The 25,157-nt window shown below is 48.2% G+C and overlaps 1 protein-coding gene across 6 annotated transcripts in view; it reads left to right on the top strand.

Annotated features, from left to right (window-relative positions):
* Positions 1 to 25,157, top strand: part of TRMT1 (tRNA methyltransferase 1) — a 107,798-nt gene that overhangs the window by 22,121 nt on the left and 60,520 nt on the right. For all 6 annotated transcript variants that reach the window (XM_086961838.1, XM_086961830.1, XM_086961844.1 and 3 more), the window contains exons 7-11: positions 8,077 to 8,189; positions 16,499 to 16,647; positions 17,114 to 17,197; positions 18,417 to 18,486; positions 19,088 to 19,222. In XM_086961838.1, coding sequence (XP_086817964.1) covers positions 8,077 to 8,189; positions 16,499 to 16,647; positions 17,114 to 17,197; positions 18,417 to 18,486; positions 19,088 to 19,222 — 551 coding nt within the window. The remainder of the gene's footprint in view (positions 1 to 8,076; positions 8,190 to 16,498; positions 16,648 to 17,113; positions 17,198 to 18,416; positions 18,487 to 19,087; positions 19,223 to 25,157) is intronic.

Raw genomic sequence — 25,157 nt, 5'->3', positions numbered from 1 at the left:
CGTGCCTATTTATCCCTGCGGGACAGAATAGGCGAGACCTAAAAAGCCGTCTCTTGATCCCCTCTTACCTGAGAACTACCGCCCTATATCGCCCTTACCAAGTTTGGCTAAGGTTTGCGAAAAGGTGGTAACCTCTCAGCTTACCTACTGCGTTTAGGTATCAGGTCTGCTACCCGGCACAATCTGGCTTCCGTGCTTCGTATAGCACAGAGGCTGCTTTGTTAGAGGTATCAGAGGCAATCCGGGGGTGTTTGGATGTCGGCGGGAGAGCTGCTCTGGTCATGGTGGATCTCTCGGCGGCATTTGACAATGTGCCCCATTCTCTGTTTCTTGACCGTCTGGCAGAGATAGACATTTCGGGCTCAGCCCTGCTGTGGGTCAGGTCCTTCTTGGAGGGGCGGTCTCAGCAGGTGTGGCTCCCACCACGTGCCTCTGTTCCTATGCCGGTGTCTACGGGTGTGCCGCAGGGGTCATCACTTAGCCCCTTGCTCTTTAACATCTATGTGACCCAGCTTCTGTTTTCTTGGAGTAAGGAGGATGACTCAGTAGTGGAGGCCCAACATTATCTGTCCTCGGTCTTTCAGTGGCTGGCGCGTGCTCAGCTGAAATGTAATGAGGGTAAATCCGAGGTGCTTCTTTATGGCTCGTTTTCAACGGACTTTAAGGATAGGCTTTGGCCCCCCGGGTTTCCGCGACCTATTGTGGACAAAGGCGCTGCCAAAAATCTTGGCGTCTGGTTCGAAAACCTGAATTTCTCCAAACCAGTAAAAAGACTGGCCGTTACCTGTTTCGGCATCCTGAAAAACCTTGAGGAAGTTTCTCCCCGTTCTGCCTAGTAGTGCCAAAGAAACCGTGGTTCGTGCCCTTATCCTGTCCCGATTGGACTACGCAAATGCCCTTTTGGTTAGCAGCCCGGTTTCGCTTACCAAGAAACTACAAGTTGTCCAAAATTCAACGGTCAGATTGCTTCTGGGCCTAACATCCAGGCACAGTGTGCGCACCTATTTGCGCTCTTTACACTGGCTACCAGTAGAATCCCGACTGCAATTTAAAATGCTAACTATTGCGCATAGAGCCCTCTATGGGCTGGGTCCCATCTACTTGCAGAAGAGGCTTGCTTTTTATACACTAGGAAGACAGCTGCACTCGTCTGGCCAGCTGCTGAACCAGACCCCTCGGTTTTTCCGCCACAGACTTGGCATGTGCTCCTTTGTGCGCAAAGCCAGCGTAGCTTGGAATATGCTGCCTTTGGCTCTTCGAGCCATTCAGGACCCATCACTGTTTAAGAAAAAGCTGAAAACATTGTTGTTTTAACCTCTGTTTTGCTTACATTGTGCTCTTTATGTAGTTGGCGCCGGTACACTTTCGAGTAGCTGTGCACTCTAGAAATTAAATATAAAATAACATAACATAAAGCTAGTAGTGCAAAAATGAGCAGCTTTTCCTTCCATGTGAAAACTTATGCACGCATAGAACGAAGTGAGCATCTCCCACTTTGCACGCTGAAAGTGTTTAGACCTTAAGGGGACAGCAATTTCTGTCTCTAAAGGTGGGGAGGGATGGCAGAATGAGGTTTTGCAAGCTGTGAGGATGCAACAATTCCTGAACAGCAAAATACATTTTTAAAGGCACATATGCTGGCACTGGAGATTAGAGAATGGTGAGGGAGGTTTAAACGGGGAGCCAAGGAAGGTCGAACTACTTCTATTCACAGCACTGATCTTTTGGCCCTACTATCGGTTTGAAAAGGAAAGAGCTGTGGACTATGTCAGGGAATTCTAGTCGATTCGCCCATTGTACAGGCTAATGTGCCTCCTTTAGGCTGTTCTGTTCTACAAGATTTACTTTAAGAGTTGGCGGGGGTTAACTTTATTGGGTGTGTGTGCTCCTTTACACTGACCTTTCAACCATCACGTCTAGCCTAGTCGGTCGCTGCAGGAAAAGCACACATCACTTTTTGTTGCCGACAGCCTCAATGCAGCCTTCACACAAGTGACAATGGCGGTGTTCGTTCTTCCACTTCACATTCTAATATAACAGCACTGGAGAGCTGCTCGTCCCTCGCATGCGTTGGGTAAACAGGTTCACGTTTGCCCTTCGATTTAGAGAGGAAATTTTAACAGCACAAGTTGTAAATGTTCAGAGTCCTGCTGATAGTGGGCGTGATAGTATACCGAAGGTGGTGGGGAGGGCACCGCCCCCTTCCTCTCCACCCCCTGCTAGTTTTCGTGTGCCAGAAACGCAATGTCCGTTAAATCGGACAGCACATTATTTTGATTCAGAACTGCCTTTTTTAAGGTGGATGACAAACCTTTTCACAGTGGAATTTGTTGACCTGTCTACAGACTGATTAGAAGGCTGGTTTGTTCCTGAAGCTCAAGTTAATCTACGGTATTTATTCACTGTGCTTTGTGCCACACATGCAGAAAACAGTTCAAAAAATGGAGAACCAAGGCGGGAGGCCGCCATGTTAAATACGTAAATATGTGACCAGATGACATTAATTAAGACAGCGCCTGCCTTGCCGGCATCCGTGCAGTGGGGGAAGGAGGGGAGGTTTGTAGCACATTTAAAAGTGATAGCGCGACGCTACGGTTAAAACAACAAAGCCACACGAAGGGCATAGATGGGGAAGTTAGGGGGAACAAAGGAGGAAGTGTAATATATGTAAGTGATTTAAAAAAACTAGATGGTTGAGCAGCGCAGACGCCATTATTAACTACATGAGACCAGATGTCTTCAATCAAGACAGCGCTCGCGGTGGTGCAGCGGGGGATGGAGGGGTGGGGAAGGGAGCGTATTTAAAAGTGATAGCGCAACACTCTGGATAAAAAAAACAAAACCACGAAAAGCGTAGAGGAGGGAGGGAGGGACAAAGGAGGAAGCGTCCAAGCAGATTTTGGTGCAGGGAGCATATTTAAAAGCAATGCAAATGCAAAGAAGCACCCACCCTTACTGATGCTGGGGTACAGTGCCTGCTGTGTACATTAATTAATTAAATGGTTCTGGGAACTGCTAATAAAAGATCTCGAGTAAGGACACATGTAAGAGGGCCAGTCTTCATGGGAGGTAACAACAGAAGACAGGGAGGTACTAAGGTGGGACTAATAAGCTTATTAACAAATCAGAAGCCAACATTTACAAATGTCAATGACACAAGCCAATGAAAAATATGGGCGGAGAGTGGGTGGAGCTTCAAGTCCATACCTCAATACAGCAGGTCTCAAAGAGACCGCGCAAGCGCTACCTAGGCGAGACCTAAAAATAGAGACGATGGAAAGCAGGGTAAGAGACACTTATTGTAAGTGAATGGGGCAACGTTGGATTAGGCCCTTTCAGGTACCTTCAGCAAGATTTTGATGCTGTGAAAGAATGAAAAAGAGACCATTTCAAATCGGTATGTAGACAACTAATTTAAAGGCATTTAAAAGAAAAATACATCGCAAAATGAGACTAATAGGCAGGATACTTTGTGATATGGTTTCAGTTTCTCAAAGGCTTTTTCCATTTTTTACCTGGGGACGTATTTCTGAAGGCCCCCCTGCTGTGCAACGGACGTTAGCTCCCACATTGAGCTCCCCCGGGGCACTTTGGTATTACAGAAGGGGCCACAGACACTTGTAGGGCCCTTTTTAGGTCTCGCCTGTCGATGCGCATGCGCATCGAGCAAGCGAGCCTATGGGGGCTCATCCACTCTTTATCCAACTTGCAAGGAATCGTGGCGATTCCTTGCAGTGCCCGTGACTTTTAAGCTCAATGCGCATGCGCATTGAGCTTAAAAGCGCGCGCACATCGGTTCCCTCAGCCGCACTCCAGGCCCCTGCTGCTTTCACACCCCCTCCCCTGCCCGCCGTCTGTTCGCCGTCTGTTCCCTCAGCCGTCTGTACCCTGCCATGTCGCATGCAATCGTTTCGTATTTTTGTACCACTTACTGCAAGATTTATGCCTTGTACTTTCAGGAAAGGAAATAAGTGCCACTGCGCTGCCGCCAGAGCTTCAGTAACAAGCACACAAGAAATGGAAGTGTGCTTTAACAGCGTGCGTTTGAAATGCGGCTTTATTTGTGTTCTTTACTAACAGGCACATGAGAAATGGAACTGTGCTTTAACAGCGTGCACTGCAAATCCTCCTTTATTGGTGTTTTCCTTAACCCACTGTCAGGAGAGTAAATAAGTGGCGTCTTTCTGGCGCCGTGCCTTCAGTAAGGAACGCGTGCACAGAGCATTGCCATGCAAAGGAATGGAAGTGTGCTTTCTTTTTTTTTTCTCTAACTTTCATAGCAGCATCTACAATTCGTCATACGCAGTCTACCCGGTCATCGGCAATGTCCAGTAATTATTTTAATTCCCTTTTTTTTACGACCTTTGTGGCCATCATCATCGCTGTCAATACCATATTGCTCCTAATTCTCCAGGCCCCACTCAAACAAAGCACCAAAGGCAAAAACACTAAAGCTAAACATGCAACCTAAAATACTTTATCAGCGTCTTGTAGCAGTCAACACCATATTGCTTCTGATTCCTGTGGCCGCACTAAAGCAAAGCGTCAAAGGCAAAAATATTAATTTTTAACATGCAACTAGTATACTTTATTAGCGTATTGTGTAAAGATTGCCTCATACATGGTGCACAAAAAGAGCACAATCGTATTTTACAGTTTTAAACAAACTACTCCCGCATTGCATAAACAGCACAACCAGCATTTTGAAAAAAGGCCCTCAGTCTCAATTATCTGCGCAAGCAAAGGCACTCTATAATGAATGCCTTTCTAAGCAAATCACAAAAGGTGCGAACTTGCTGTACGACACAAAAAACCCAGGGCCAACGCTAAAACTTCCAAGGGGAAAAAACATCTGATAAAAATGTTCATTGTCTAACAGTGCGTTTCTAAATTCACCAACCATGATAAACCTCTCTCTATTCCTTTTCACTTGCATTACTTTTCAAAGTCTTCCGTAAACTTCTTCCATGCCCAACATCTTTCGCTTTTAAGTTGTATCTCAGTTCCCAACAGTTAAAGCACACACCAAACGGCAGAACTCGCTGTACAGTACTATAACTACAGTGGCAGAGCCAAAAACGTACACAAGTACCAAAACATCCGGTTCAAGCACCTACTCTCCAATACCATACTCCCAAATACACGAACTTCTACAAAATCAACCCTCCATCTCTTTTAACATACAACTGTTATAAGACTCTTCTACATTCCCCCCTCCCTTGTACTCCATGTTCCTCTTCTAAAGTGTATCTCACTTTTTAACAACCTCATCTTTGTTGAGCCACCAACACTCTAGTACTCAAGTGCAAACTTCAAACGCCGACAAGCAACCCCCCCAATAGTGCCATGCTATCACCAACATGCTGCGCGAGCAAAGGCAGTGTAAGCTAACAACATCCCTCCATCCCTCATCTGCCCCTAAACCCCGTATTTCAGAACCCTCCTACAATTTATGCTAACTGTCCAAGGAGCAATGCCACACTGCCCCTGCCTCCCTGTCTACGCACACGCAGGACAGGATATATGCACGCGCGCTCGCACAACACCAACAGCATTTTAAAATGCGCATTGGCGATCTCCTGTTGCCACCTCCCTCAACCCTCCCTCACCCTCACTCACCCTCACCCTCACTCAACCTCAACCCCTCACTCACCCTCACCCTCACTCACCCTCAACCCCTCACTCACCCTCACTCACCCTCACTCACCCTCAACACCTCACAATGACTCACACCCTCACACACCCTCACCCTCACACACCGTCACACACCCTCTGCGTAACACCTCTCACTCACCCTCACACACACTCACGCAACGTCACACACCCGAAGCCTCACACCCCCTCACTCACTCACCCTCACACCCCCTAACCCTCACACCCCCTAACCCGCACACCGCCTAACGCTCACACCCCCTAACGCTCACACCCCCTAACGCTCACACCCCCTAACGCTCACACCCCCTAACGCTCACACCCCCTAACGCTCACACCCCCTAACCCTCACCCCCTCACTCTCACCCCCTCACTCTCACCCCCTCACTCTCACCCCCTCACCCTCACCCCCCCACCCCCTCACCCTCCACCCTCACTCACCCTCAACCCCTCACCCTCACACCCTCAACCCTTCACCCTCAACCTCTCACTCACCCTCACTCACCCTCAACACCTCAGCCTCACCCTCACTCACCCTCACCCTCACCCTCACTCACCCTCACCCTCACTCCCCCTCAACCCCTCACTCACTCACCCTCACCCTCACTCACCCACACTCACCCTCACCCACACTCACCCTCACCCACACTCACCCTCACTCACCCTCAACCCCTCACCCTCACTCACCCTCAACCCCTCACCCTCACCCTCAAACCTTCACCCTCAACCCCTCACTCACCCTCACTCTCTCACCCTCACTCAGCCTCAACTACTCACCCTCACTCACCCTCAACCCCTCACCCTAACTCACCCTCAACCCCTCACCCTAACTCACCCTCACCCTCACTCACCCTCAACACCTCACTCGCCCTCACCCTCACTCACCCTCAACACCTCACCCTCAACCTCAAACCCTCACTCACCCTCACCCTCACTCACCCTCAACACCTCACCCTCAACCTCAAACCCTCACTCACCCTCACCCTCACTCACCCTCACCCTCACTCACTCTCACTCACCCTCAACCCCTCACCCTCACTCACCCTCAACCCCTCACCCTCACTCACCCTCACCCACCCTCACCCTCACTCACCCTCAACCCCTCACCCTCACACAGTGCAATAGGTCTCAGACCATTTCAGTTAGAGCTTTTAGAAATGTTTATGGCTTTTTTTATTTGTAATTCTTTAGCATTGGCTACAGGAAACAAAAATGCTAAACATTTACAAAAAAAACCCATAAACAATTCTAAAAGCACTAACTCTAATGGTGCGAGACCTATTGCATTTCCAATGCTTGTTCTGTAATACAGATGGCACTGGTGCACATATAGTGGTGCGCTATCAACCGAGGGCATTCCCTCATTTGCATGGGGGCATGGCCCTATGCAAATGAGGGAATACCTTTTCCTCTGGACCTGCACCGTATTATAGACTCTGGCGCAGAAGCAAAGAAGCTTCGAGGAGGTGGACTGTCAGTGCGCCCTCTGGAGGGGGAAAGGCAGATGTAGTCACTGCACCCGCCTGCAGGGGGATCTCTCTCCCCTCTTAAAAGTGCTGGCGGATTGCCGCCTGCACAGTGAAACAGGGAGTGGCTGCTTCAAAGATGCTCCATTTATCACTTGAATGCTCTTCCCCCAGGACAGCACGAGTTTGCAGCTGCCCTGGGGGCAGCCTATTCAATGTAATAGGGCGCACTTTCCCTGTTTGCACCTGGCACATATGCTTTAAGGTGCGCCTTGGCGCAAAGAGGGAAAGCGAGCCCTATCCATAATATGCCCCCTGGAATACATTGAATGTTCTTGTTGGTCCTCTTTGTTCATAGCAATTTAAAGAGGGGTGGGGGTGTACCTGTCATGCCCCATTCTGCTTAGTTTCCTCAGAAAGGCTTCTTAAAGTGAATTTTTTGTTTAATGTCTCTCAAGGGCTCTGAACAATATTGAAAAATTAGGCAGTAATCTTTGTCCTTGGTATGACTGGTCCTTCTATTTCTTCATTGCTTGTAACCCTCATAATGTGTTTAACCATGACTTCAGTGCTTAATTAGTAAAAGCAAATGAATAAATACGTGCCAGGACCTCATCAGGAGGCCACTGCAGCTTGCACCACTCATTGCCCCAGCCAGTACTGTGAATGGCAATACCAACACAACTGCTATCACACTCTGACAAATGTGACAATTCAGAATATTCCCGGCTTCCAAAGTTATGAGAGTGGCTTGGGCGGCAGGTATTAGTAATTTTTAATATATATTAAATTAATAAATAACCGTTATTGTGCTCTTTTCTGTATTAAACAGCAGTGCCACCATATGGAAGAATGTCACAAGTGCTGGTGCCAAGCACCGGAAACCACAGGCTCAAATTAAGCACCGCATCTCTTTAGGTTCATGGTTTGCCAACTTCTGATATTCTGTGTGTTACAGGTTTATTGTGTGTCACTTGCACTGACATGGCAGTTATGGCTGGCAACAGCGGTGAGACGTGTTACAGCAAGTATGGTGCCATGTCCATCAAGGCCAAATTCTGTCATGAAATGGTGAGTGTTGGTAGCTTATGCTCTAATAGTTTTATGCAGCACATTTGTAAACAAAAAGGTGCCACCTTGTGTCCCTGGAATTAAATATGGGCCTAATCTGGTGTAAACTCTCTTCTCACCTGTCATCCGTGGATTCAGACACAGATGAATTTCTGGTTCCCTGCTTCCAACCAATAACACCTGCACTTTATTCATAGCATTCCAGATGCACCATTAATGACTCAAGAAGTGAAGGGTTTGTTTTTGTGTAGGCATTCAAAAGCTGAATTAGTGTGAAAATGTAGCAGAATGTGAACTACCACAGTATGGCTTTTGTTTTTACAGTTAATTTCTATTTAGTAAACAACACTTAATTGTTTCTTGATGCTGGCAACGGGCATTGCTATTCTGAAAGCCTGTCTACTTCTGCATTGCGCAAGGAGGCACAGCTGAGATGCTCCCTTTGGAATTTACACTTGCGACCATCTGGGATTAATACAGATTTCAGAGTGGGTGAATAAGTCATTTGACCAAAATTTCCACCTGTAATAAGTAAGTGTATGAGGAACTCTTCAGATAGGTCTGCTCGTCTCAGCTGGTTGTGTTTGTTATGTGCTGGTTTCTATGGTGTCCTGAAACATGTTTTTAGCTGGTGAGACCACTGGAGAGCTGCTGTTCCATAGGCTCCTACCTGGCAGGTCCCCAGCCTTCCTTTTTAGGTCTCGCTGGTGTTAGCGCGAAACGCTGCGTCCAGCGAAAGACCTATTGTTGTCGACTTGCTGGGAATGTTGGACAGGGGATGGGCACGCGCTTTCCCTCTGCGATTTCATTGCCTGTACGTGCACTTCCAGCCCGGTGCCGTGCACATCTCTTGTCCCACATTCACAGCTAGTCAGCCTCTCGAAATCGCACGCACACTGAGACACACACACAGAGACACACATACACACGCACAGCTACACACACAGCTACACCCACACACACACCCCCCCCGTCCCCGCCCCCCCCCCACTCACCGGGCTCTTACTTCGCGACCCTGTCCACAGGATGTTCTGGGAGTTGGAGGACCTTCCTCGCTTGCGCCGTTATGCCTTGCCTGCTCTCTCCCGGGAACCCCAGCAGTCCCGGAATCCCTGCTTTATTCTGGGCTCTCCACTCCCCACACCCCTCTGCCTCCAAGGTGCTGCGCTCTGGACGAGCTACGTCACCGCGAGCCTGGCACAAAGGCGGGGCATCTCCCGGAACCTCGCAGGCTCCAAGGAACTTTCCTGCCTATCAAAGCAGAGCCCGCCTCTCTCGACTGAGTTCCAGGCCTCGCTCGTAACATACGGACGCCTTCTTGTTTGCATTATTCTCAATAAATGTAACTTTTATTATTATTAGAAAACATGGGCCTCTCGTCACCCCCCCCCCCCTCCCCCGAGTGTTTTATTTATTCATGGGTAACAGTTAAAACTAGGGTGGAGTCACCTCTCTGAAGAAAGAGACCGCATAGTCCTAAAGTGCTGGGATGACGTCAGATGGCAACGCCTCCTCCAACCGAGGACTGAAGTGCTGAGAGAAGTAAAATCATCCACCTCTGCAGCTCTAGTCCCATTTAACCTGCATGCTCTGCAGAGGTGCTCCTAAGCCGTAACAGAGACACTCGTGCAACTTATGCTGAGCACACTGATGGATACCCCTATGGCCACGGTCCAGGAGAAAGCAGTGGCTCCAAGTTTCTGCGTGACCTACAGCCCCTCTCAGAAGCCCCCTGGTAGGCAACGCGGCGCAATACTTTCCAAGCTCATTTACTGCAGCTGAAGTGCGTGCGTGCTAAATTAAAAGGAGCGAGTGTTGCTGATCCTCGCTTGTAAATGCCTCTTTCAAAACCGAAAAGGCATGCACTCTCAGAGTCTGTTTTTGTTCTACATTTTTTACAGCATCGCCAAACACCACCAAGGGTTGTCTGGTGGGCATTAGTGAAGCTCAGAGGTCTTGTAAACACCCCAAACGTGCACCTCTCTGTTGCCACTAGTGCAATCGGTTCTTGTATGGAGCAGATTTTATTTTTACTGCTCCTAACATCTCTCATGGTGCATTCATCAAAATATACTTGTTTTGTCCGTTAACAGAGTATCAGTTTCTGACCAATGTTGGATTACAGGAGAGGGACTTGGTTCAGTTGGTGTCGCAGTAAAAGTCCATTCACCCCTCACAGCTCACAAACATTCCCTGGAGGTATCTGTTGTCCGTTTCTCCTGTAACAGTCTAGATAGGCTGCCCTCTCGTGGGACAGTACCTTGACTAACAGCAGCTAGAGAGTTCTCTTACACTACGCTGGTGCAGTGCCCAAATGTAGACAAATCCTCGCTAAATACACATGTGCCTTGAGGAGCACCGTATTCACGGGAGAAGGTGTGGTTCATTTACAAACCAATGTTGTACATCTGGGCCAGATGCTATTCTGAACAATGTTCAGAAATCCACCACTATAAATAGACAAATAGGGCGGGCGGTTGCTCTTCCTGTGCTGTCCCCTCCATGCCTCCTGTTTCCTACTGTACACGTTGCAGAGGGGCTGTGTATGTGTCAGCTGGGCCAAGTTAATTTTTTGTCTGTGTTTCCATTAATGTCTACAATTAGTCTGGGGATGGATGGGTGCTATTGGAACGGAGGGCTTATCGTCTCTGGTGGGCTGTCGGGTGGACAGTCTTCCATAAATAAACCCATATGGAGTGGTGTGGCTCACTGGTTAGAGTGGAGTGGTGTGGCTCACTGGTTAAGAGGCGGCAGACCCGGAAGCAGAGGACGGCCCGGGACCAGGGTTCAATTCCCGACGCGGCAGGGTCAGCGGACTCGATAATTCTCGCCTCGGTGCCTACTCTAACCAGGGATCACACTCTGCAACTCTGGGCATTAGCTTACTTCATCTCCACAACGGCCCCCCACATACGCCGGGGATGCCTGGTTTTACCTTGGAGATACCCAGTAGGGACCATCTCACAGGGAAAGCCAGGACGGGTTCCCCAGCGGTCTACAGCTCGGAGATACCCCATGTGGGGTGATTCATGCGCTTTACAAGACATCATTACATTACATTACATATTCCCTTCTGCCAAGAAACCCTAGGAAACAAATGATCCCCCTGGATCTCAGTCTAGAGTTCTTGGCAGTCTTGTGATTATATCACTATGAGAAGCTTTCCCGAGAGCTTTGACTGACATTGTGAGAACAAACGTAGGAGGCCTTCCTACTCCCAGTAGCCTTGCTGGGGGTGCACCTTTTATCATGGAAAAGGGCCCCATGCCAAAAGTCACTCCCCTTCACTGTCAATCCTCGCCCACTGAAAAACAGCAAAGGCCCAAAGTACAATGAATTCAGTCACAAACGCACGCAGCAACAACTCCCTGGAAACTCTGACCCGATCGAGCTAAATAGGTCCCCTTGAATAAACATTTAAACACTGTATCAATCAGATCTGTTGCTATACAGATATGACCTACGAGTCCCCCGCTACCATGAGCCAAGAGTCCCACCATGACCCAAGAGTCCCCCCGCCACCATGACCCAAGGGTCCCCCCCCGCCACCATGACCCAAGGGTCCCCCCCCGCCACCATGACCCAAGGGTCCCCCCCGCCACCATGACCCAAGAGTTTCCCCCCGCCACCATAACCCAAGAGTTTCCCCCCGCCACCATAACCCAAGAGTTTCCCCCCGCCACCATAACCCAAGAGTTTCCCCCCGCCACCATGACCCAAGAGTTCCCCCCCCGCCACCATGACCCAAGGGTTCCCCCCGCCACCATGACCCAAGGGTTCCCCACCGCCACCATGACCCAAGAGTTCCCCACCGCCACCATGACCCAAGAGTTCCCCACCGCCACCATGACCCAAGAGTTCCCCACCGCCACCATGACCCAAGAGTTCCCCACCGCCACCATGACCCAAGAGTTCCCCACCGCCACCATGACCCAAGAGTTCCCCACCGCCACCATGACCCAAGAGTTCCCCACCGCCACCATGACCCAAGAGTTCCCCACCGCCACCATGACCCAAGAGTTCCCCACCGCCACCATGACCCAAGAGTCCCCCCCCCCGCCACCATGACCCAAGAGTCCCCCCCCGCCACCATGACCCAAGAGTCCCCCCCCCCCGCCACCATGACCCAAGAGTCCCCCCCGCCACCATGACCCAAGAGTCCCCCCCCCCCCACCATGACCCAAGAGTCCCCCCCCCCCCCACCATGACCCAAGAGTCCCCCCCCCCCGCCACCATGACCCAAGAGTCCCCCCCCGCCACCATGACCCAAGAGTCCCCCCCCCCCGCCACCATGACCCAAGAGTCCCCCCCCCCGCCACCATGACCCAAGAGTCCCCCCCCCCGCCACCATGACCCAAGAGTCCCCCCCCGCCACCATGACCCAAGAGTTCCCCCCCGCCACCATGACCCAAGAGTTCCCCCCGCCACCATGACCCAGTCAGTCAATCACTTTTATTCGATTTTTAAAAATCATAAAACGACACAGGGTACATTTCAAAGATTACATACAAAAAGTTAAACAATCACAAGAAAAATAATTACATATATATACATGATAGTTCATAAGTCATATCATCAGAGTGATGTAAAGTGACATGTGCATAAACAATTGATGTATACATTCAGCAAAGTTAAAAGATACAATAAAAGCATTTAAAACATCAATGTATCTATAGTCTTATTGAGGTTGCATTTAAGAAATTTCGTTTATAATCAATCCATTATTGCTTTTGCTGCGCTTCTTGTTAATGCGTACTCCTGCTACTAAAAAATTTGCAACATGGAAAGTGACATGTGCATTGTGCAAAAGTTGCAGGAATAAGAGTGCAGGCCTAACTTGTAGAAAGCGGGCCTCTCTAAGGATGGGAACAAGATATTTCCTTCTGATTTTATCATAGTGGTCACAGAACATAATAAAATGTAAAGTGTCCTGGGGTGAAAAGTTGTCACGATCACAAGGTTTGTTATTATCAGAGGTATCCCATCTATAGTAGGTGCCCAATAAAAAATGTATTAAATTCAAACGAAATCTAATTAAAAGAAAGCGGTGGAATGGATTATTTACAAATACCAGGTAAGGTTCTGGACCTGGGACAGTTTTGAGCATAAAGTTCCTCCTTACTGTCATTTTCTTAAGTTCAATTTCCTCTCGCTCTGTTATAAAAAGGTTCATCAGTGATTCCTTGATTGTTTTAACATCCTCCTTCCGTATGCTCTCGGGGGAATTAAAAAGGTCGATACGTCCCACCTGCGCTAACATATGTTTCACATATAACATCCATGGGATCTTAAGTGCTCCATCCATATTTAAACAATCTTCTAGAATTTTATGATTTAAAGAAATCTCTTCATTTAACCAGGTTTTTAACCAGGAAATGACAGGGGCAGATTTTATGACGTCTGAGACATACCCAAGACCCAATTCTGAATGAATAGTAAAAGTGGGGGTAGACTGGGGAACAGAAAGTAATGATCTTAAAAACCTGTTCTCTGCCCTTTGGATAAGGACAGGATTTGTGTTTCCCCAGATTGAAGCCCCGTAGTTGGCGATCGCGATACTCTTAGCATTATATACTTTGAGGATCGCGCTCGTCGGTCTTGAACCCAATTTTCTAGCAAAATTCAAGATGGCTCCTGCCGATCTACTCACTGCATTTGATTTGGCCTTATGTTGGGCACCCCAAGTGCCTTTATCATCAAATAGGACCCAAGACCCAAGAGTTCCCCCCGCCACCATGACCCAAGAGTTCCCCCCGCCACCATGACCCAAGAGTTCCCCCCCCCCCCCGCCACCATGACCCAAGAGTTCCCCCCCCCCCGCCACCATGACCCAAGAGTTCCCCCCCCGCCACCATGACCCAAGAGTTCCCCCCCCCCCCGCCACCATGACCCAAGAGTTCCCCCCCGCCACCATGACCCAAGAGTTTTCCCCCCGCCACCATGACCCAAGAGTTTTCCCCCCGCCACCATGACCCAAGATTTCCCCCCGCCACCATGACCCAAGAGTCTCACCATGACCCAAGAGTCTCACCATGACCCAAGAGTCTCACCATGACCCAAGAGTTCCTCCGCTGCCATGACCCAAGAGTTCCCCCGCTGCCATGACCCAAGAGTTCCCCCGCCGCCATGCCATTGTTCATGGTAGCACCATGACCCAAGAGTCTCACCATGACCCAAGAGTTCCTCCGCCGCCATGACCCAAGAGTTCCTCCGCCGCCATGACCCAAGAGTTCCTCCGCCGCCATGACCCAAGAGTTCCTCTGCCGCCATGACCCAAGAGTTCCTCCGCCGCCATGACCCAAGAGTTCCTCCGCCGCCATGACCCAAGAGTTCCTCCGCCGCCATGACCCAAGAGTTCCCCCGGCCGATATGACCCAAGAGTTCCCCCGGCCGCCATGACCCAAGAGTTCCCCCGGCCGCCATGACCCAAGAGTTCCCCCGGCCGCCATGACCCAAGAGTTCCCCCGGCCGCCATGACCCAAGAGTTCCCCCGGCCGCCATGACCCAAGAGTTCCCCCGGCCGCCATGACCCAAGAGTTCCCCCGGCCGCCATGACCCAAGAGTTCCCCCGGCCGCCATGACCCAAGAGTTCCCCCGGCCGCCATGACCCAAGAGTTCCCCCGGCCGCCATGACCCAAGAGTTCCCCCGGCCGCCATGACCCAAGAGTTCCCCCGGCCGCCATGACCCAAGAGTTCCCCCGGCCGCCATGACCCAAGAGTCCCCCCGGCCGCCATGACCCAAGAGTCGTCCTTGGCTAATGCAGGGGTTATATGTTCAAGCTTGCAGAGCTGTACCGAATACTTAGTTGGTATGGTAGCTCACATTTCTTTGGGACTAGAAGTGGATGTGGCCCTCAGACTGCACACAGGCCAAGCTGTCTGGGAGCGCCGCACTGGACATCCTATTTCAATTCCAGCTGCTTGATATCTGGCCGTCTTGCTGAGCGGTGGCTGTCATTTGATTTGTTGGGCTCCCTCTGTCGATGTGGTTTAGTCGATGTGGTTTAGCTGCATAATACTGGACACAGGATGATTTGTCCACAGCCCCCAGCTGATCTGCCGAACTCTCGCAGGCTGGTATGAAGCTGCTAACCAAGCTACTTCATGACAACTAGAGATTGCAAGAAGTCTTTCAACCCACATATAGCCACCCACTGGTGCATGGACGGAGGAGTCTTGTGGATTTAAAACCAGGGATCCGGCGGAATCCTGGTCATCTCAGGGAAACATCACACTACACTTTACGTCAGTCTCTGTGCCGGCTACGTCAGTTAAATGGTGGCTTTTAATTCAGGAATAGGGTTATTAGGTCCCTCCTTAGTACCGCCTCTTCTCCCCTTGTGACCTCCCATGAGAACTGCCCCTGTTACATGCGTCGTTGCTTGGTATGTCTTATTTATGTTCTTAAGCACTATTTTCTTAAATGACTTTCTCTTACTGGTTGTCGCTGGCATAACACGCTCTCCTGCAATGTACCACATTTTTAGTAGCTGGTGAAATAGGTCTTGATTTACTGAAAGTTTGAGCTATTTGCATCGCAAATGGCAATGCTTGTTAATTATTACTTTTTTATAAGAAATATTCCAGCAGTACAATAAGTAATAACATGAAAGACACGAAGCAAGAAAAAATTGCAGTACCACAGGCTCTTACTAGGTATCCCTGTGGAGTTGTAAAGGGACCTCTATTAGCCACATTAGGTACTACATCATTAATGCAATTACAAAGAGAAAGATCGCAGCTCACTATATGTTTCCATTTGGTTTTATTGGGAGTGAGATTTTTTTTAGTTTGCGTTTTTAAAAATGCACCATTGTTGTTTATTCTAATAGTGCAATTTTTAAATGCCGGCTAACACAAATATACCTTTAAATAAAAACAAATAGAAACGTATGCTCAGCTGCAATCTTTCACTTTATAATAGCATTAATGGTGCAGGACCGTACATAGCTAATAGAGGTCATTTTTCAACTCAATAGGAACATCTAGTAACAGCCTATGGTCCTGCACCCTTTTCTTTCCTTTCCTTCATGGGTTCTCTTCAGTTACTTATGCTACTGCTGGGATATTGATTTACAAAAAATAAAAATCTAAAACATTATTTGCAACACCAATAGCTCAAATTTCAGTAATGCGAGGCCTATTGCATTGCAAATGCTTGTTCTCAGTCCCATCAGCCCCTGTGCATCAGCACAGTTAATGTCCTGTAACATGTGGTTGGCCTTTGAGAGCTCAATGAGTTGTCTTTTGCTCCCCTATAGACTTCTGCCCCAGCACATGCTTAACGTCTGCTTTTCTTGGTCCACCAGGCCCTGAGGATCATTCTACACAGTTTGGACCTCCGTGCCAACTGCTACCAGCGTTACATTGTCCCATTGCTATCTATTAGTGCTGACTTCTACATTCGGGTGTTTGTAAGGGTCTTCACTGGACAGGCCAAGGTCAAGTCCTCTGCCAGGTAAGGAGCGCAAAATGAGGGCAGGTGCTCATTTTCTATTCTCAGGAGTACTGTTGCAAGATAAAGTTTGATTGAAGTCTCTGCTACCAAGCCTTCTCAATGGTAGGGAAGCTGCTGCAGATACTCCCCATTGGGCCATGAGAACTTTAGCCTCTTATCACTTCACCCCCGCAAGTTCCATCTCTCCCCCCGACCCTATCGGTTTGCTATAGATTTCAGCCTCTCTGTGTGGTCTGTTTGCTCCATGTAAACCCTGGCCAAACCTGTGGCTCCCCTGTGATCTGTCTTCCGGTTGAGTGTTTAGAAACAGGTACTTCACAGCTTAGACGTTGGTGCTACGATGTGCAGTCCATCTTCTCCTGCCTTCATATTTCTTTGGCTGGAGTTCATATATGTGTCAATCACCTCACTTCACACCCCTACCTCTCCTTGATGCCAGTATCCCCTTACTGCTTTCTCTTTATAGTAAACAAGCACTGGTGTACAATTGTGCCGGCTGTGGCACCTTCCACCTACAAAGAATGGGCAAGATGACCAGCCACGGAAGCAAGTAAGTGTACCTGAAGGGGCTATGCCCTGCATGTTGCTGGGATTCTGGGTGGTGGGGGTTTCTTCTGAGAGGGAAATGGGGTGGACCTAGCATGGATGGTCACTTACACTTCCCACCCATACTCGAGAGGAGAATTTGTACCTGCAATTTGTTGCTCTTCATTGTTTAGTAAAAATACATTCCTTTTGATCCTACAACAAGGTTCCTACACTGAAGCTAAAGGTATTTGCAGAAGCTACAAATATCCACATTTCCACACAGAATTCTCTGGTAATGTGACTGAATCCACACAGCGTATCTTAGTTATTAGTGAATTGCCCCAACAGCTACAGGGTTAAGTGGGGTTTAGATTAAGGAGAATATATTATGTAGTTTTCAACAACACTTCAATATTTTTTTTGCAAAGATACATAGAGCATTGTTTTGTAGACTTGCACGCAAGATCTCATCTGCTCAACCTACTCTCCTGTGCACAAATGTACTATTTAGGACACTTCCTGTGTTGATTCAGAACATTTTGAGGTCAATTTGTAAGGGGATAAACTGGTACCAGAAACATCCTTTAACTCAGAACTGCAGGGCTTTTTGAGTTCTCTACCCTCTTTGGCACTGGGTTAGATCCTCTCACCTGAACCTCTGTTTTAGGTAGTTGTTGCTTAGCTATGGCTGTTAAGAGTGAGTTTTGCTTTCTGAACTAATAGCTGTCCAGTTCACAGACCCTGTGCATTACAATCAGTATCCTTGTCCTTGGGCAGAGAGGTAAAGTATTGAATAGGAACAGAAACTTGCCTAGCCTACAGTACAGGTTTTAGAACACCCCAATCGGATCATTATAATGGAACCGCCTGAATGTTTCTAATGTAGTTTTTCAGTCTACATTTAGCAGTCAAAATTAGCACTTTTAAACGCTGTAATCTTATAGGACATATTGCTTTCATTAAAATTCTTCAGACTAATTTAAGCTTGTTAGGTGGTGCTCACTTTAAATGCTGCAGAGCAATTCAAATGCTATAATACCAAGGACATCTTCCAACAAGACAGCAACCACTAGGCGCAGACCACTGGCCTTGAAAGCCAAACGTTTGAAAGACCTAAACACAGTATGTTAATTTACATTATTTCATAGCTTCTGTTTAGGGTCATTCAGAGACCGAGACGCTATACACAAACGCTGAGCTTTTACTTGTGGTTTAATCTTGTTTTCTTACTCCCATGAAAGCTTCAAGTATTCAGCGGGATCCGGACCACCTGTTGGGATGAGCTGTGAACATTGCCAGCAGAAGCACCAGGTAGAACCATTTTGTTTTCACCCAACGTGAGCATCCTAGCAGTTCAGTCAATCAATCAATCATAGCATTTATAAAGCGCACTACATACCTGTGAGGGTCTCAAGGCGCTTGGGGGGGGGGGGGGGGCTGCTACTGTACGAAGAGCCAGGTCTTGAGAAGTCTCCTGAAGGTTAGAAGGTCTTCGGTCTGCCACAGGAGGATGGGGAGGGTGTTCCATGTTTTGGCGGCAAAGTGGGAGAATGGTCTGCCGCCGGCGGTCACTCTTCGGATGCGGGGGATGGTGGCGAGGGCGCGGTCGGCGGAGCGGAGCTGGCAGGTGGGGGTGTAGAGGCTGAATTGGCTGTTGAGGTATGCTGGTCCGGTGTTGTGGAGTGTCGTGTGCGTCTTTTTTGAACTTGTATGTATTTCTGCAGTGGAACCACTGCACTGCACCAACATGTCTTTTGAACTATTTTCTGTTGTCAAATCTGAGATAAAACATACTGACGTTTTCATTGAAATAAGCATTGAAGTACAAAAATAGTAAACATTTTTGGGTCAGGCCAGAATACCGATTGAAAGAATTCAAAGCTTTCTCCTCCCTGTTTATTCCCTTCTCCAGTTGGGTGGGCCCATCTGGGCCGAATCCATTCACAGTCCAGACTTTGTTGAGAAGGTGCTAACAGCTATCGGAAGGAACCCGAAACGATTTAAAACTGCGGGGCGAATGCAGGGCATGCTGAGCATGGTTATGGAGGTAAGGGCCACTGCACTAAGGCATAGCAGCTAGCAGCACAAGGGATAGGAAAGGAAAATCTTTTCAGCCCTTGGTTTGGCAAGAAGCTTTTGGTAAGAGTTTGGCAGCCTTCTTTTCAAAGCTGGAAGAAACCTAGTTTTTGATAAAGAGGCACAGTAATTCTCATTTTAAAAGAAATGTTTTGTAGGTGTGTATATAATAATAATCCACCTTTGTAAAGCGCACAATCACCCGTAATGGTCTCTAGGCGCTGGGGGCCGTCGGGAAGATTAAGCAAGCTATTGCCCAGAGTTGCATGGTGCTGGGATAACCTGCCGATGGAGCCGGGGATCGAACCGTGATCCCCAGATTCCAGCGTCAGTCGCCCTGGCCGCGGCGATACATGCACAGGTAGTGAATTTGATAAAATACCCACATGTTGAAAGAAGATGCTTCAGATATCTACATGCCCTGTTAAAAAAAAAATACAATAAAAAAAATCCACTTTTCTCTGTTTTTACTATGCAGCATATTGACAAATTATGGCAGTGTTCTTGTTATATCAAAGCTCTGATAATAGTCTCTCTGAGTAGCACAGTTTCTATTCTAGACAGGCTCTGATTTTGCCACCTTTCTGCAAATCTCCACATAGAGGCCGGAAGTTGGCAGGAAGTGGTAATCCCAAGATTGGTATCCTCTGTCAGTCTGTGTGCACCCTCAAATGATTAAAGTAATCCCCAAACTCTTTCTAATCGCTCTATTCTCTTCACACACTGGAAATGGTTGAAAAATGTATTTCAGATACATTTTTCATGAGCAACTATGTGTGTGTATATTTGCTCATACTGAATTGAAATTCTCAAAAGTTTGATATGAGGATAGTTGAAAGCCTACTTTTGTAATCTCTTGTGAATTCCTGAAAGTCAATAGCTGCATCAATGCAAAGACTATACCTGCATTCATTTTTTGTGACTTTCTGTCAGAAGTGGACTTTTAGTTTATTTTGATGTTGCCTAGTATAGGTTTAGACAGATTCTCCATTTCTTTAAATGTATCTTTTTTTCATGGATGAATCATCAAAGTAGAAACATTTGACATTCTTGCGCAACAAGCGCCCGGTACTGCTAGTATGCACCAGAGCTATGCAAGAGTGATTGTGTATCGAACTGAACAGTTCTCCAGACATTAAAACATGCAGTGCCGCCACATGAAAGCATATCAGATGCAAATGTGAATAACTAGCCCTCCCATTCCTAATCCACCTGTGTCTCACCACCTCCTTGAAGTGCAGATATGGCAGCGCTATCACTCACTGTGTCTAGTACATAATATGCCCTCCACCATCCCCAGATCTTAAGGACTTTACGGGGGCAATGTCAGCACTTCGCCTGCCATGTAAATGTCAATTCCACATCGCTTTTCTTGTAGAGAGGGTGTTTCCGGAGCACTCTGGTACAGTGCAATATCTCTTTTGGTCACCACTAGGCCCAATGCGCTAAACAGGAGTTTGGCTTGAGGGAGAGCTACATCATTGGGAATCCCCAGTATAATGTATTTGGGGCCAAATGGGAGTTGTTCCTCCAGTATGTGCGAAAACCCCAGCGTGATCTCTTTCCAGTATTTCTGAAAGGGAGGGTGTCCCATATTGTGTGCATAAAGGAACCTTTTCCCCTGTGCATCTCAGGCACATGGGAGTGGGAGCCTTGCCCATGGTATGCAGTTTTTGGCAATCATGATAGACCTTGTCTTAAACCTTAAACTAAATAAGACACAGATGTAACTTGATCGCCACTTCCCGGGGGTGCAGCAAGGCTGCCTCCAAATCGAAGTCCTCGATTACACCCAGATCCCATGTCCATCCCTCCCTCAAGTGCCCCAGTGAGTCAGGAATGTTGTTGTGTATGGTCCTGTATGTCTGCTACACCACACCTCTACCAAGTACCTCCATCAGGATGTGCCCCTCCAAGGGGGACATATTCTAGCATGTCCAACTCCTCCAAACCCTCCATCTCCCATGCATGGTGTAATTGTGCATATTTTAAAAATTGGATATGCTGCAATTGGTACCCCCGCCCCATCGAAGGGAATGACATAAGCGTCCCCTTCTCGAGTATGTCTCCTAGTTTGGGGATTCCTATTCTGTCCCAGGCCTCAAAGCCACGTAGCTCAGAGAACTCCCCTAACCATCTACCCCTCCAGAGAGGCTTCTCCCAGGTGAGCTTCTGAGCCCCTCCCAGAGTTTTCGTAGCCTTGTGCCATGCCTGCAAGGAAACTTGTGCTGCCGGTGCTAGAGTGTGCGAGCGCGCCATTGCCCCATATAAATAGTGTAGGTGTGTGCATATCTCCAGCTCTGCACGTTCCAATCGAAACATCGGGTGGTCCTGTGGGGGAGTAAAGATGATCATTGCTTCAAATTGAATAGGCTGCCCAATAGTAACCCCGAATATCGGGGTGTGCTATGCCACCATTGTATTGGGACAGGGTGCAAAGCGATATTCTGGTGTGGTCACCATCCCATAATAGTATTCGTAACCCTCCATTGACTCTAGTGAACACTGACTGTGGTATCGGATTAAGTGTTTTGAAGTGCATACAGCAATTTTGGCATGGTGATCATTTTAAACAATGCTGCAAGCCCCATCAGTGTAAGGGGGAACCCTCTCCACCGGTCAACATCCGTCTGGAAGTTCGTATTTACTCTTCTAATATTGCGTTGGGCGCAGACCTCCCTGTGAGTAGTCATGAAAATTCCTAAATAAAACTCTCTGTGGAGAGTCGGAGACGCTGCAATAGAGGCTGGATTGGCACGTTAACCTGTGGGACATAACACTGATTTGCTCCAGTTGATGCTATTACCTGAGTAGGCCCCATAAGTTTCCACTACCTCAAAGGGTAGGATGATGTCAGGTTCTGTCACATCTAGGAGTATGTCATCTGCATAAAGACACCGTTTTTCTTCTGTGGCATTGCAGGGCGAAATACGGAACTAGTGTATTTTTGGGTGTTGTGTAACTACGCAAGTTAGAGATTCCAGTGTAGGGGCTAACAATAACTGGGAGAGTTTGGTCTCTCTATAGGGAATTCCTCTGATATTTTCCCATTTTACCCCAACTGAGGCCACAGGGTTTTTGTATAACTGCACCACCCAGCTCCTAAATTGTGGACCAAAGCAGATCCTCCTGAGCTTCTGCTCCAGGAAGGGCCAGTGGACAGATGTAGGAAACTGGCTCTATATATACTACACCAAAATGAGGTATAGTGTGTATAGAGACCAAGTGACCCCAGAGATAGGCAGAGGTTAAAGTTTTATATATAGCCTCACACTCTACTGTGGTAGAGTGGTCGAGCAGTAAGGCAGTATCAGAGGACTGTGTTAAGCATTTGATGTACACGCTCAGTCAGCAAATGTATTCACCCATTCAATAACCAAACTCTAGGCCAATTGTATTTGTATAAAAAATATATACTGTTGTTTTATTTTTAGAACCAAGCAAGCCTGGCACAGGTAAGCATTAAATACTTTTCAGTAATAAATTACTGGATGTAGAACAGTTTGACAATGCAATAGAACTTGTACTTTGTTTGACTTACTGGGGATGCAGTAGGATGCAACACTTAGCAAATACAGTACATTGAAATTAATAGGCTTTTTCAGTAAATTACAGGTAAGTTACTTTTTACGTTACTTTTCTAACTCCGTGCTGGATACCTAGATCCAGCAGTGGGACATTTCCTATAAACAGGTAAGTAATTACGTTTTGGTTATTCGTATGATTATTAAAGAATATTTTCAGATTTCAAAACTCAACACTTAGTCGTTTTTTGGAAGAAAAACAGTGCATTGAAATGAATAGCCTTTTTCAGTAAATTACAGGCAAGTTACTTTGTACGTTACTTTTCTTATTCAGTGCTGGATACCTGGATTCAGTACTAGGACATTTCCTGTAAACAGGTAGGTAAATACTTTTTGGTTATTTGTGCGATTTTTAAACAATATTTGTAGATTTCAAAACTCCACACTTAAAAACATTTTGGAAGAAAATTGTCAATGTTATCCTATAGTGGAAAAACAAGTTAACGATTCACAGGTAAGTAATTGACTGTGGGAGTTAAGGTTCTGGGGTTAGACTCATGGTTCCCCCAGGGTCAGTGATGCACTGTTGTTGCACCCTCAGTGGCACTAGGGCGGCATGGTGCAGAGTGTTGAGGCCCAATGTTATCCAATGGGGAATGGGGGCCTCCGGTTGGTGGCTGCTGGCAAGCAGGCCACTGGGTTGTGGGAGCAAAGCTCATAGGGTCAGGGCAAATGGGGAAACAAAGTAGCACAAAAGCTGCACCCTCAGCTGCACTGGGGAGGCCGAGGGCAGAGTGCTGTTTCGACGTCGGTGCCCTGTTGTTTTCTATAGAGAACCTCCGGTTTGCAAAAGCACTGCAGGCATGGAGACAAAGGACTTCTGGGTGTGACCACAACTTGACCACAACTTTGGAAGTTAAGGGTAAGTTGGGAAGTTAAGGGTTGATTAGGCACCGTCGGTTTGGGCACACAAGGCCATGGGGCATCGGGTGCAGGGGTGCCTTTTTCGGTCGGATCTTCTTACCAGCTCCTGGTCGCGGTTAGGGACGCCTTCTGGATTTAGGCTGCAGGCGTCGGCTGGAGGCTTGAGGCAGGTCAGGGGTCACCAGGATCTCTGGTCAGGAGCGCCGGGGTGACCTCGTGGTGTTTTTCCACTCTAGGTCGGGCCGGGTTCGGCGGGTGCAGCGTGGACTGAATTCGCAGTCTATGGCTGGTGCCAGAAGCTGCACTTTAAACAAATCCGGTGTTCACGGGAGATGCAGTCTTTAGAAGTGAAGGCAGGCAGGTCCTCCGGGTTTCTTGAGGTTGCTGGCTGCAGGACACACTGGGATTTCGCAGGAGCAGGTTTGAGGGGGAGACAGGCCGGTAGGGCTGGGGCCAAGCCAGTGGGTGTCGTTCTCTTGTAAGCTCTTCACGGCTCTTCAGTCCTTTTTAGGTTTCGCTGGGGAACGGAGCTGTAAGCTCCGCCTCCAGAGAAATCTGTAGTTTCTAGTATGGGTGCCTTGAATACGCCCTCTGTCCCATTGGCTAGCTCCATAAATGGAGGCTAGCCATTGGAACAGAGAGGCGTCCGTCATGGCCGTACCAGATTCGGGGGCGTTCCCGAGAATTTTTGGCTTTTGGCTACGTCATGCTACGTCAGCCAAAAGCCGGGAACGCCCCCGAATCTGGTCCGGCCGGGCCGTGCTTGCTGCTGTCCTGGGCATCGTGAGTGTTTTTCCCCGGCACGTTTCCCGCCTCCCTCCCGCCGTTCGTGTTCTCTCCCGCCACCCTCACGCCCCCTGTGTCCTCTCCCGCCCCCTCCCGCCGTCCGTGTCCTCTCCCACCCCCCCTGTCCTCGTAGGTGCTTGTCTTAAAGAAGCCGCACTGCACCCATCGGATAAGAAAAACATGTGAGCTGCACTTTTTCGCGCACGCGTGCACATCACTAACTCTATTGCACAATGGCTTCATTACTTCACTGCGCGGCGGACTCCAACGTTCCGTGTTTGTTTACCATTGGCAATAGCGCTACCCTATCAGCGCATGTCTTACTAAGCTCACGTTCTTCGGCACCGTCACTGGTTCATTTCTATGTTGTTTTCACTATTACCATTTCAGGGTGACATTATCATCACTATGCAGCGAACGTCTATGCATCGTTATTTTCAGTTTTCACTGTTCTACAATGGCTTCATGACTTCACGACAGGGCGGACTCCAACATTCCGTGTTTGTTTACCATTGACAATAGCACTAACCTATCAGCGCACGTCTTACTCAGCTCACGTATGTCCTTAGCCCCCCCCCCCCCCCCCCTGTCCTCGTAGGTGCTTGTTTATTTAGGCATGAATGGCCCCGCAGTCCGTGCACCAATGACACCCTTGCAGCGTGGGCAGTCCTA

The sequence above is a fragment of the Lissotriton vulgaris genome, chromosome 1_1 (genome assembly GCF_964263255.1).
Source record: "Lissotriton vulgaris chromosome 1_1, aLisVul1.2, whole genome shotgun sequence".
In the NCBI taxonomy this organism is placed as follows: domain Eukaryota; kingdom Metazoa; phylum Chordata; class Amphibia; order Caudata; family Salamandridae; genus Lissotriton; species Lissotriton vulgaris.
This window is presented reverse-complemented; position numbering and strand designations above follow the sequence as displayed.